Source organism: Phymastichus coffea, unplaced genomic scaffold, assembly GCF_024137745.1.
Source record: "Phymastichus coffea isolate CEN01 unplaced genomic scaffold, Cenicafe_Pcof_1.1 PCOF00040, whole genome shotgun sequence".
NCBI classification, from domain to species: domain Eukaryota; kingdom Metazoa; phylum Arthropoda; class Insecta; order Hymenoptera; family Eulophidae; genus Phymastichus; species Phymastichus coffea.
In genome coordinates, this window is record NW_026706851.1 from 619,584 (window position 1) to 633,628 (window position 14,045).

General features: G+C 32.2%; 1 protein-coding gene across 1 annotated transcript; it reads right to left on the minus strand.

Moving 5' to 3' along the window:
- Nucleotides 1-1,140: 1,140 nt before the first annotated feature.
- LOC131664067 (5-oxoprolinase) lies at nt 1,141-13,657 on the minus strand. The gene is made up of 22 exons (XM_058934927.1): nt 13,608-13,657; nt 11,245-11,415; nt 10,934-11,119; nt 10,586-10,824; nt 8,601-8,763; nt 8,440-8,525; nt 8,112-8,313; nt 7,044-7,304; nt 6,845-6,970; nt 6,531-6,732; nt 6,156-6,375; nt 5,943-6,081; nt 5,585-5,862; nt 5,192-5,452; nt 5,027-5,132; nt 4,779-4,946; nt 4,450-4,694; nt 4,203-4,314; nt 3,514-3,738; nt 2,343-2,524; nt 1,796-1,955; nt 1,141-1,365 (listed from the first exon to the last, which is right to left on the minus strand). The coding sequence occupies exons 2-22, from the start codon at nt 11,407-11,409 to the stop codon at nt 1,225-1,227; spliced, it is 3,867 nt and encodes a 1,288-aa protein (XP_058790910.1). The 5' UTR covers nt 11,410-11,415; nt 13,608-13,657; the 3' UTR covers nt 1,141-1,224.
- Nucleotides 13,658-14,045: the final 388 nt, after the last annotated feature.

The following is a 14,045-nucleotide window of genomic DNA, read 5'->3' on the forward strand; positions in this document are numbered from 1 at the left end:
CGGTATCAACAGCCACGAAAGCGTGACTTTCTCTCTCTTTCTTGGTGTCATTTGTCCTGGATTCTGCATGCCGACCGTGAGCATTAGTGCCACGGTTGTACTATTGCAGTACTCGAGGTCACTGCGGGAATGGTGAGCTGTTCCATGGTAGTGCATTTGTGACAGTCGGTGACATTTATAAGACGTTGCGTCGTCTCGTGGCACGACGGCCGTTGATCTAATAGACAATGTGTAATAAATGCGATTTGTCTGTCCGTGTTGTGAGTGTTTGAATCTATCCTCTGAGCTTCTCATCTCAAAATTCTCTTGCACACGTGCGTGCCCGTACGCGAAAGCATACCCGACAGGCTGTTGTGTAGCTGAAGCATTCGTGCCTTCCTTCTTTGCAAAACATAATTTGTAAATAAACTCTTAAGCTAAATGTATTACGAAGGAAATTCAAAGTAACGACTTTCCCTTCACAAACATTTTTTTTGTTTGCAGAAATCTCGTGAAAACGTTATGGTCAAAAAGTCAATAGGAAATATAATCCTCCATAATATTTAATAATTTTTTGAAATTTCATTAGAAATAAACAGATATCAAATAATTTTTTATTCAAATTCCAATTTCTCAGATCAAAATACCTCAAAAAGTACACTTTATTTTTTTCTTAATGCAAATGTTAATTTACCGCATCAGTCCTGCGCCTGAGAGTTTTATAGTCTGCTTTAATTTTTAAAACTCCTTACCGGGTTAATAATTCAAGTTATATATAACTAAATACATAGTTTTGATATATTATTTTAACATAAAATTCGACTTTTACATGGATTAGTATTATCTCTCGTCATTTCTAGCTTCCATTTGGTTCATAAAATAATTAAATTTTATAACTGAGAGAGTGCATTCAATTTAAAAATATTCCTACCGCGCCGTAGTATGAAACTTTCTGGTCGAATTTTTCACATAAGTACGATGAATGCTATTAAAATGTTAATTTGTAGACGGAATGTATGACTTTCCCTCGTTCAGCGATTTATTAATTAGTAAAGCTTTTTTTATTTTATTAGTAATTGTTAAACAAATATTTAAATAAAAAATAATACATTTAATAAGACAATCACATAATTGAAAAAATAGATTTATTGATAACAGACGAAAAATTATATTATAAAAGAATTTTGACAAGCACAAAAATTTTTTTCTTTCTCTTATTGAATCATTCATATTTTGTACAAACTATTATACGGATTCTTGAGCTTTGCGGTATTCGAAAACACTACCACGTTCAACAAAAGTATTCATTGTCTTTTTGGCCATTACCGGCCTTTCTCTTGGTTCACCGTATCCGCCGCCTCCTGGAGTCTCTAGCAAGAATGAGTCCTGTAATAAATAGTAGTATGCTATTCTTATAAACATAAAAATATATTATTGTAATCTGATTTCGAGATTGAATTTAATTTTTGTTTTAGAGAATGGTCAAGACAAATAAAATAAAAATTGAACGGAGTGTGCTTGTTATTGATAAAGATTGAAAATAAATTCGATATAAACAATTGTAAGCTTCTAATCGCATGGAATATTTTTGAAATAGTGAGAGATGACATACTAAGTAACAAAATTGCACATTGAATGCTAAAAATGCATTACAAATCTATCATAGCAAATTTAGTAAATGAAATGCTAATTGCAAGTGACTAGATTGTTTAGTCAGAGTCATAGATGTACATGTTTTCGAGCTATCTAGCGCAAAAAATGTATTATGAAGCTTAATAGACTTTGCATTGATAAGTGAACAATTTGTAGTAATTACCCCAGCGTTGACTGCAACGGCAGTTTTCGGACCTAAATTGATCATTCTACCATCCACGCGTTTTAATGTGTTTCGTCCACGAGCTCCCGGATCGCCACCATCAAGTCCCGGAGGACAGTGGACCCTTCTTTCTGTCAATACAGATAGCGTCATAGGAGCCCTGTAGAAGTTTTTATCATCAAAAAAATTATTTTCATGTATCTTCTATCTTTCTAATAGGTCTGAGTTTTTAAGACCATTTTTCTATCAACATAAACTGCTGCAAAGGTGAAAGTTATTCCTATGGCACTGGTGATGGTGTGTGTTTAAATGAAAAATTTAGCATTAGAAGCACACCTTGACTTATACTGTGTTCGTGCAAGAACGCATACTCTGGATCTACATTATGTATATTGTATCGTGAAATATCAAAGCGATACTAAGAAGCAAGGAAGATAAAATAATTTCAACCTCGAGTGGTACTTTCATAACATCAGAGTGAAGTTATTTCATTGCACTAGGTTAGGTATTATACGCGATGCAATTTACAATGATCCACAAGTATTACCTGAATAACATTTCACGTATAACTCCATCGCCACCTCGACGAGCGCCATCACCACCACTTCCTTGTCGCAGTGAAAATTTTTGGAGAATTACTGGATATCGCAGTTCTAAAATTTCGGGATCAGTAATTCTGGTATTGGTCATATGTGTATGAACACCACCTCTGCCATCCCACGTAGGTCCCTAAATTCAATCGAAACTTTAATACTAATTCTCGATAAGTCATCCAATTACATTGTAATTTACTTTGTACTTTAGTGGTTTATTCTTTTGAAAGCCGTAAATCTTTATATACAAATTTCTACATATTAATTCATGATCAAAAGATGACTCATGAATCAGCATTTCATTAAAGCTTTAGCTATTTGCATTGCGAGAATTTATTGTCAAATCACATTGACTTTTATACCAAAATGCCTTAAAGTGAAAAATAATCTAGAGTAAAAAATAAAAAAAAAACAAAATATCTTATTTGTCATAGTTCGAAAAGTATTTTACTTTGAAACTAAAGCGTTAACCAGAAGAATTCATTATCTATAATTTTTATGTAGTGCGAGAAAAATATTTATTTCTTGCACATCTGTGATCGATTTTAAAGATAAATCGAAAATTACATAAAAATTTACATCACTCATTACGTTATCAGAAGTCCTATACTTTCATCATCATTTTCAAGTGATTGCGCCAACGTCAAAAAAACAAATATTTTTTCAAGTGTTGAATAATTTGTACTTTGATTTTTATATTGTTCTGAACACGAATTTTCCTCGTTCGCTTGTTCCGTAATAAAATTCTGTTTAATAATAATTACTGAAAAAGACCGTGTAACGATTATTGAAGAGGATTATCCGTGGACACTTTCCTTTGCCCTTGTACACAAACATGCGTATGCTAACTGACGAGGCACGAGGTAAATGAAAAAAGTGTATACCGGCTGGTGATAAGCTATTATTCTTTTCGAGATTGTGAAAAAACCAACGTTGCCAAGTTATAAATAAAGGAACAAGCTGGAGAAAAATGGTACAAAGTTCGATAAGAAAAACAATTCTACGAGAGCATCCAAGAAAGATAGACGTAGAACTCATTTACGTTATTATTTTAGAATAAAATGTAAGAGGAATATATTTTGATGCATCACTCTACCAACACAAATAATAAATACAAAGACTTACTGCGCCGCTACCACCAGCGACCGTTTCGTAGTATCCCCATTCCTCCGTCCCGAGGGTAATGTTGTTCATGCAGCCTTGGGATGCGGCGCACGCACCGAACGCACAAAGAATCACGTCGACAACGCGTTGCGAAGTTAGAACGTTGCCGCCTACGACCGCAGCCCCGTCCGATGGATCAAGCAATGATCCCTTTGGTATTATCACTTTTACCGGCTTTAAACAACCCTATTCGATTGTTTTTAAAGTAGATTAGTTTTATGATTATTTTTTCATTGAGTTACATGCTTCACAAGCATCGCTTGGAATTAATGTTTTCCATTATATATACAACTTTTATATATACAACTCATACAATTATAAAATAAATATTAATATAAATAATTCACAGTATTATTTCGAATATCTGCTAACATATTTCCTTCAATAGCCATTGTCGCTTAACGACAACATTTATATTTTAATAATCGAATTATTATTTTTTTTTTTATTAATAATTTGGTGAAATTATTAATGTACTGTTTGATAAATGTCGACATTATGCAAAAAATACGAACAGACATCATAAAAGCTCTTATTAATTTAAAAATTACATCTGATCGAACGATTGTAAACACAAAATAATAAAAAGTCGTGTTGCATATGTCTCTGTAATAGGTTTATATATGCATAAAAGTGATAAAGTGAGTCACCTGATTGAGAGGTACATCGTGTCCAACGATGCTTCTCAGGCAATAAATCAAAGCTGATAAAGTGATAGCACGTGGCGCGTTGCAGTTGCCCCAAACTTCATATCCAGTACCACTGTTATAAAAAAAATCAATATCAATAAAAATTGTACCTTAGAACATTTCCGCAATATGATTAATCATTGAGATATATTTATCTACTTGAAAGAACTTAAAATTCATAAACTAAAATTAACGAAGTAATACTTACGTAAAATCACAGATTGCTTCTCCTTTTCGAATGTCAATTGACAATTCAAGTTTGATTTCACTACCATCGTCTAAATAATCTGAAGCGGTAATGGAATGATGTTGAGTTTTCTCTATTATTTTTTCGCCAACGGATTTTAGCATATCACGTACTGCTAATTCTGCATTATCTTGAATATGTTTCATATAAGCTTGAACGACGTCCAATCCATAAACATCAATTAACTCGTTAACCAAGTGAGCTCCCTAAATATAAAAGAAATAAGAACAATTAAAATAAATTCTTATTCCAATGGACACTTTTCTTCACTATACAGAGAGAAAGTTTACTTTGTGATTAGCTGCTATTTGCGCTTTGAGATCGCTCAAGTTATCAGCAAGATTTCTTGTTCCAGAACTACCTGGAATTTTCCCGGGTGTCATCAATTCATCGGTGACTTCTTTTTCGCGAAATAATCCTTTGTGAACCAATATGAAGCTCTTAAATGTAGCCCCTTCCTGAAAAAAAATCATCCACATGTTTCATTCTGAATTTTTATAACATTTGTGACATCATCAATTTCCCATTCGTAATTTACTTGCAACAACATCGTAGAATGTGGAGGCATCGAACCGGGAGTTATACCTCCAATGTCCGCATGGTGACCTCTGCTCGCAACAAAGAATACTGGATCCGGCACATCTCTGTTAATGTTGCAAAATAACGAGATTGTATGCGATCGATTATTTTATTTTTGTCATACCTATAAAATACCGGCGTTATGACTGTGAGATCTGGAAGATGGGAACCACCTGCAGATGGATGATTCGATAGTATCGAGTCTCCTCTTTCGAATTTGCCATTGAATGTTTTTATCTGATATTGCACGGTTTCTTGCATTGCGCCGAGATGAACTGGAATGTGCGGTGCATTCGAGACTAAACCGCCGTCGGGTCCAAAGACAGCGCATGAAAAATCTAGTCGCTCCTTAATGTTTGTCGAGATAGATGTTCTCTGCAAAATTCTTTTCAGAGGCATTTTTTATTTATGTAATAATTTTATTGTATAAAACTCACGTAAACAAAACAATTACATTTCAATGACTATTTAAAAACTGCGCATTGTTTATAAGACAATAAACAAAATGTGCACAAACCTGCCCATTTGTTCGGCAATACTCATGAATCTATGAGAAAATATACTAAGCTGAATAGTATCGAGATCCGTTGTAACTTTCGATTGCAAGCCAGCTCCAATTTTGATCTTGATATCGCCACGCGTTGTGATTGATGCAGTGCATTGTGGTTCTATCAAAATAGTACTCAAACTATCCATTATAATGGCTGGACCATTAATAGTATGACCAGGCGATAAAGATTTTAATTGATATACTTCCGTATATTGATAACCACCTTCGAAGTAAACTTTTGTTTTCTAAATAAAAAAATGTCAATCGATTGTAAAAGCAAATAATCATAAAAATTGGTGTAATTTGTCAGAAAGCATAAATGGACCTTTTCTGCTTGAGGTGGCTTGTTAGATTTTGGCATTAAGTGCTCTTCGTGAACTTCAGTTCTACCAATACCTCGAACTCTAATATCACTAACTAAAACTTTTCGGTTAGGCATTGTGAAGCCAAATTCTTGTTGATACCTTAAAAAAATAAATATTTCTAACACAGAAATCACAATATTTTTACCAAAACTAAGCATTAACTATTCAATCACCGATTTAAAAACGAAGCTGCAAAATCGCCATGTCTAGTACATATTGATTGGGATTTCTTAGGAATAGGAGTGCACATCAATGCACAATCAGTTCCCTCGTATCGTAAATGCAAATAGCATTCAGTTTCAACTATATCCTTTGAAAATCCTTGTGCTAAGAGCTTTTGTGTAACAGCGCTCTGCAATTTGTCGAATCGATCGTCCAGACGACCAAACGAATCTAGAAATTGTATTCGTGTATTGAAATTCAGTAAAAACAAACGCCAAGTTTTTGCATTATCAAAACAGTCATGTAAATCAACGAAATAATACGCGCGAAAGTCTTAGGAAAAATTCCATTGTGTGTATTTACTAGAATCTGATAATTGATATCACCTTCATTATAAATTTCAGCACTAGGCTCTTGAGCTTCCTCTACAACATCAGCCAGAGCCATACCATAAGCTGATAAAATACCGGCGTATTTGTGTACAAAAACGGTGCTCATGCCGAGGTTTCGAGCGATCGCACAAGCGTGTTGTCCTCCGGCGCCTCCGAAACATGCCAAAACATGACGTGATGTATCGTATCCTTTCGCCTATTTGTTTTCCCAGAGATATCACATACAATGTACCGTTTATGTATAAAACATTGCATTTATATTATACAAATAAAATTAGTGATTGACTAAAGATACATTTGAATCGTACCTGAGTTAGTGCTCGTATTGGCCGGCACATAGCTTCGTTTGCGATTTTAATAAATCCCATTGCTGCCTCTTCAATAGATAACTTTTCGTTCTCTGATTTGCCTTCGGCGATTAAAAAATCGTTGATCTGAATACAAAAACAGCAAATAATCCATTAAAAATAAAAAATCGAAGAGGCTCTGAAAAGTTGAGAATATTACTTTTTCGGTTAATTTGCCAAAGCCCTCAAGAGTACATAATTTGTCTAAAGGCTCGTTTTCGTTAGATCCAAAAATTTTAGGAAAGTACTCTGGTAGTAATCTGCCGAGAACCAAGTTAGCGTCCGTCACAGCTAGTGGACCTCCCTTCTTGTAACACGCTGGACCTGGGTGAGCGCCAGCACTTTGCGGGCCTACTTCAAATATACCCGATCTGAAGAATAACATCGATCCACCGCCTGCTGCTACTGTATTCACATCAAGCTGTGCAAATTAAATTTTAGCTAACTTTTTTCAAATGCATTCAATCATTATATCATTAGTATTTACTAGTTTAGATGAAACCTATTTAGGTAGGAATATTTGTTTGGATTTTCGTAATTAGACTTCTGTCAGGCTGATAAATTCGATAATATATATGTGTATAGTATGGAAAATACTTTTATATATATATATATATATATATATATATATATATATATATATAATGGCAATACGTCAATACAAGTATGTATTTCTGTTTTTATTTGTTCATAGACAGCTCAAATAAAGAATGAAAAATAATGTATATAATAAGGTATAATGTAATATAACTTTTTTTAAATGCATCGTTAATAATACATTAATTAATGAGAATATCACTGATAGTCAGTCTTAGCTATAAATATCTAGCAAATTATTAATAATATTTGATTTTTATTCAAATGGATCATCCATACTTTCATAGTTAGCGAACAATATGTTTCACTGTTGCTTGATTCTATTTCTATTTCTCTATTGCTTCTATTTCGAGTAAAATCAAATTTAAATATATGCTCAACATGACAAGTACTTCTATTAAGAATTAAAAAAAACGACGTATGCCAAATCATTACATATATAATTATAATTATAATAAATGAATTAATATTACAAATAATGTTTGTTATTTGTTAATGAGTGTCAAAAATACAACAAAAAGTATACAATATTTTTAATTATTGGATTCTATTTGAACTTTAATTATTATTGAAACATTTGTGGAACGGCTAAACATATATTGTCGAAATCTAACTTTTATCAAAATATCACCTGAGCAGCTTGAATCGTAACTCCAGCAGTCGTACTTTCATAGACATGTTCGTAGCTCCCACCGTAACGACTGACATCAGTCGAAGTACCACCCATATCGAAACCAATTACCGGAAGGTCTGTTTCTTTTTGATAAGTTGTCATAGCATAGCCAACAACTCCGCCAGCTGGTCCGGATAATACGGCTCTCGAACCGTTGAAACTGGCATGCGATCAATTAAAATCAACGTAAATAATTATAAAAAACTTTGTTTTCATAAAATAAAATCAATGAATATTTAAAAATTTCAGTTATATAAATTAAAATAGACTTCGATCATTAACTCACGAATTCATGGGTGTAAGGCCACCATCACTTTGCATAAACAAGACATTGACTCCTTCAAGATTATTTTTGAAGCCCTTCGAAAAGCCCTACATCAAACACATTTACATGTAAATGCCGTTATATTTTATCTAAACTTAAGTAGTCGTTACAAAGTACGTTACTTGTAAATAAGTCTTAATGTGAGGAGTTAAATAAGCATCTGCCGCAGCTGTGAAACCGCGAGGAACAATACGGGTCATTGGCATTACTTCGTGTGAAAGAGAAATTTGATCGAATCCCATTTCTGCTGCTAATTTTCCAACTTGAATCTCATGTTCAGCATACCTATATATTGGGTTATAAGAACGTAACGTGATAAATTTTTATAAAGCGTTTGAGCTAATATAAAATTTTTAGATGCACTTTGATCTCTTTATTGCTGACAACGTTTACTATTATTGCTTCGTGATTTTTTATAAATAAGAGTAGCGAAGCGTTCCAACTAATGTACAATTTTTGGATACACTTTGACCCTTTTATTGCCTACAAATTTTATTATTATTATTTAATAGTTTTTTTATAAATAAGTTGCAATCGATAATCGAAATGAAAATCTGAATGAAGATTTTTGAGCATATCGTTTATTTAGGATTTTTAGTTTCGTATTGTATTCATTTCACCTTACAGTCCAGCGTTAATGAAAGAGCTAAGCAAAATTTATAGTTATATTTATACGTGGAGCGTATTTTTTCTTAAGACCTTAACTTAAATTTTCTCGTATTTTTAACACCTTAATTTAAATATCGAAGCTGTTTAGCTGGACGAGATGACTTTCAATTGTTTATTAATAATTTAAATGTTCATAATGCTATATCTTTATTGTGAATAAAGTTGTATTGATTTTGATAACAAATGATGCGGAATTTCATAACGAATCTATGGGATTTTGAAAATTGAACAAATATCTTTAGTCAACAAAACCCGATGCTAGCACGTGACCAATTATTTATCGTTACAACTTTTTTTCGAACAAAGGTACAGAAACCGTTAATAAACCAAATTACTTGCTACTTTTCGTGGATTCTATTAGTTTTATTAGTGCAAAAATATTTCTTGAAATTGAAATTATTATCGCTTAACTATCACAATAACCGCTCTGATGGCGTATTTAGTTGTTTAATGCGCTAGCATCTATTTTGTATCGAAACAAACAGCATATTTTTTTAACCACATGAATCCCGTTTTCAAAAGGAATTTAATGATTTTTGGCAGATGCAAATACTGTTCATTAGAACCGAAGATACAGCAAAATTAGTACAAGAGCGAAAGATAGTTAAATCAAACTGTACTGATGATTGTGCGGGCGGCTTGCGCTCACGCGCGCAACGGTGTACCGATCCGGATTAATTTCGTTCACTTATCATATCTTCGGTTCGACACGACTTTTTACGAATTTCAAAAATCGACATGCTCTGTGAGAAACTAAGGATTGTATTATATTTTACGGACGAGTGCAATGCTACTAGATAAAAAGGCAAAAACGCATAAAGAAATGCACTAAAAACACACTGGACGTTCAGATTCAGAAAATCACAATACACGTAGAAAATTTAGTTGCTTAGGGGGATCTCGGTCAGCCACAAAAACCTCCCTGATTTCTTGAATAACTTGAACGAATGTTGTTTCTCGGGCTAATTGAAAAACCGACAATGTGATGTTATTATTAATGCCATTATTACTTATGTAGAAATTCTCATACAATGTACGATTTCCAAATGATTTTCTCCAAGTGCCTTATGAATAAATTAAGCTCTCTACCAAGTAAATAAAGTCGTTCGTGCACTTCTCTCTTTTTTAAGAAAAAAGAAAAAATAGCCGTCTAAGTAGTATGGCTTGTCATTATTTGTAAAAATTTGTTGATGAGTACTTTTCGAGATGAAAAGAACTACCTTAATCCAGTTACATTAATCATTTCAGGTTATATCACGCTTGTTCTATCTACAATAAGATTCAATAATTTGAACAGATTTTATTTATGACTAGAAAAATTAACACTGTCGACTAAACGTATTCAATTTAAAACTATATGCAAAATATATAATCAACTTCTATGTACGTCTGTTTACTATACAATTGTAGAGGAAAATGGAAATGATACATGACTTACGTGTAACTATGCATTAAAACCACTGCTAGACTCTGTATTCCATTTTCTTTAAGCTTGCGTAAATCTCGCTTGAGTTTAGCTTCATCCAACTCCTTAGTAATAAAAAGATCTTCTCCAGTAGAACCTTTGACTTTAGTCCATGTATTTTTCGGTAAATTACATTTTCCTGGCAAAGCTGGTACAACTCTGGCTTTTACTTCTACTACTTCGGAGTATAAAACTTCTGGCGTTATAACCTCCTACAAAATTTGGTTTGTAATTATTAATGAAATAAAAAAGTAAAAATGATTAAGCTGTTTAACGTCAAATGAAACATATCCATATCTACAAATAAAAGCTTTTTCTTACGAGATCAAAGATGTTAGGCCGAGCTTGGTTTCCTATGTACAATAAATCTTTAAATCCTTCATTTATTAATAAAGCCATTCTAGCTCCTTTCCTCTCGAGTAATGCATTTGTGGCTACAGTTGTGCCCATTCGAATCCATGCTATTTTTGACGTATCAATTTCACCGGTGATTGCTGATCCTGTTTCCTAAGTTTAAGATTGTTTATTCAATTGCATAATTTATTTTAATAAAACATATCCTTTGAAATAAAAATAACGGAAAACGAATAACGGACATTATCTATATCATGTACAATAATTAATCATATTACTTGTTCCAAAATACGACGAATTCCTTCACGAGGTGCATCATCGTAATTTGCTGGATCCTCTGATAAAAGTTTCATAACTCGAATATTCCCTCCTGGACATTTTGCGAAAACGTCGGTAAAAGTACCACCGCGATCAATCGCAAAACGAAAGTAATTGTCTGCCATTGTACGCTGTCAGAAAAGAATAGTCATTTTGCTCACATGTTTTTCCAAAAATGTTTCACTTTATTTTTCGTTATCGGCGATTACGAAAATTTTTATTGTTAAATTTAAATCGGGAGAAAAATTTGGATTCCTATATATTTGTGTCTTTACATTCGGAAAAATCTTATAAATACACTGATATTAACTTTTCTGTAAAATAAGAAAAAATACTGTGAGTATTTGCACCAATTACCATAGTAGTTGTTTTACAGTTTTTTTTATTATTCGTTTTAGATAAGATTTCTGAGTTTGTGTTCTACTTATCGATCTTTTTCTAATGCGAATTATCTCACAACTGGAAAAATTTTTCAATACAATTGGATATATAAATGATTTCAAAAATAGGTGCGCAGTAATATCGCGAAATATTTTTATATTTGAAACATTGAAATTTAGAATGCTCGATATAAGCATCGAGTTTTTCAAACAGGCTTGTATCACGAAAAATAATAATTCTTTTTAACGATGAATACTAAAGTTACGTATTATCTTATTTACCAAAGTAGCTTTCAGTTATTGGTAGTATGTTATCTATAGTATATAAATCTTGTAGCCGGTACGTATGCGAGGCAGCCTTTTACGTAATTACATGAAGAAAATGAGTAGTAAGTGAGTAGTAGATATAAATTTTCATACAATATTATGTATTAATGCTTAATTAATTACACATAAAAATGTAATGAATTAAACCAATTTGTTGATCTTAAGAAAAATAATAGTTTTAAAAATAACAAAGCGATAGTTGTATACATTCACATGTATAAACTATACGACTATGATATTGTTTAACATGGGGATGAAAGAATTCAATAGGAAAGCGACGAAAATCGGCTTGGAAAAATTATCGAAAAACTGCGCTTGATTGGCAAGGATAAAAGAAAGCAATAATTCAACGCAATTTAGTTTTTGTTAATAAAAGAAAATTCCAAAAGTTGAATACCTCAGATTAGTATAAATTGAATTTACGTAGCGTTTTAACGCGGTTTTTATAGAAATGACTGTCTTGAATCGTTAGCAAAACTCAAATGTAATTTTTCTATTCGACTAAAGTACCGTTGATAAATTAAAAAAAGAAACAATATATTCTTCATTGAAACGATTCCTACACCTTATAGATCAGACAATAACATAAAACTTCATTTCTGTGGGACAATTCTCTCTCAAAAAGAATATCTCCCTATAAAGGCTCTATCGATAAAAATGGGTTATTTTTTAAATAACGTCTAAAATTTACCATTCTTTAAAAGTGGGTTTTTTAGTCCAGATACGTCTTGTTGTTCTTAACATTATTGATTAATTAAAAGGTAATTCGTTTTATCAGTACAGCTCTCGCATTGGCATTTTTGGGAGAATATATTCTACGTTAGGGTAGTTGACATTTCCGGTTATTTGAAAAAAAACCCATGCTTATAGGTACAGCTCTTATAGGAGCGCACTCCTTGAATCTATATGTTACCTATATCCTGATCTTTCAAGTGCTTGCGTATCGCTTGAATTAGATAATATTTTAGATAATATTTCTTTGACGGTTAGTTTGATGATATTGTGATTGGATCACCAAATTGTGTTTCATTTTTGTTAACGATTAGACACATTCATTTCTATAATAAACAAATTAAAATACTACGCAGATTTAATTTCTATACTAATAGCATTACTGGTAGTCTTTTTCTTTTGGAATTGTTACTAACAAAAATTAATTGCTCGGAGTTGTTAATGAATTTTGATATCCTTGTCAATCACGCATATAGTTTGTCTATAATTTTTCCAGGTCGATTTTCCTCAACATCTCGCTGAGTACCTTCGTCATTACAATTGAACATATAAAATTAATTGTAAGTAGTTTTTGTAACACCGTATAATACTCATGATTTATGGCGTATACATATATATGCGAAAAATTTATGGTTCAAGGATATTATCAATTATTGATAAATAGTCAATATATTTTAGTCTCAAGAAAATATCGAATATTTTATAAACGAAACTTTTCTACTGTATTAGAAAATAATTATATACATAGACACTCATGTTTGTATAGTGTATCTACATATATTCATGAAAAACAAAAATACATTCATTAACATCAAGTTTTAACATAACTTTTAAAGGATTTGAACTGGGGAGACTAAATTATTTTAAAAACAATAAAAACATACCTGTGTATGTATAAAATCAGCTGATCGGAAAACGTTGTCGGCACAAGTGGTTACTCTCTCCACTTACCAACGCTATATATATGCATTTGCAATCTGAGATCTGATGATGATGATAGCGAGCGCTGTAGGCAATTGTGGCGCTCAATTCAAATATAATACAATTTCAACTATTATATGCACCTGAACTATATATAACAGGAATTAAAAATAGAAGAATATTGCTAATCGAGAGTAAAAATCACTTTCACCGGTCAGTTTAGAATAGATAGGAAAAATCAGCAGACAATTAAGTTCAAAAGTTTATATTTTTAGAACAGTTTGAAATCTCTTATGTCTCTTGTTTACGTAGATATACTACTTTGATTTAAATTTAAAAACAATCTTTTTCTATTTCCAATCTTAAAGCAAGACTAAATAAGAACTCGAGATTTCTTATAT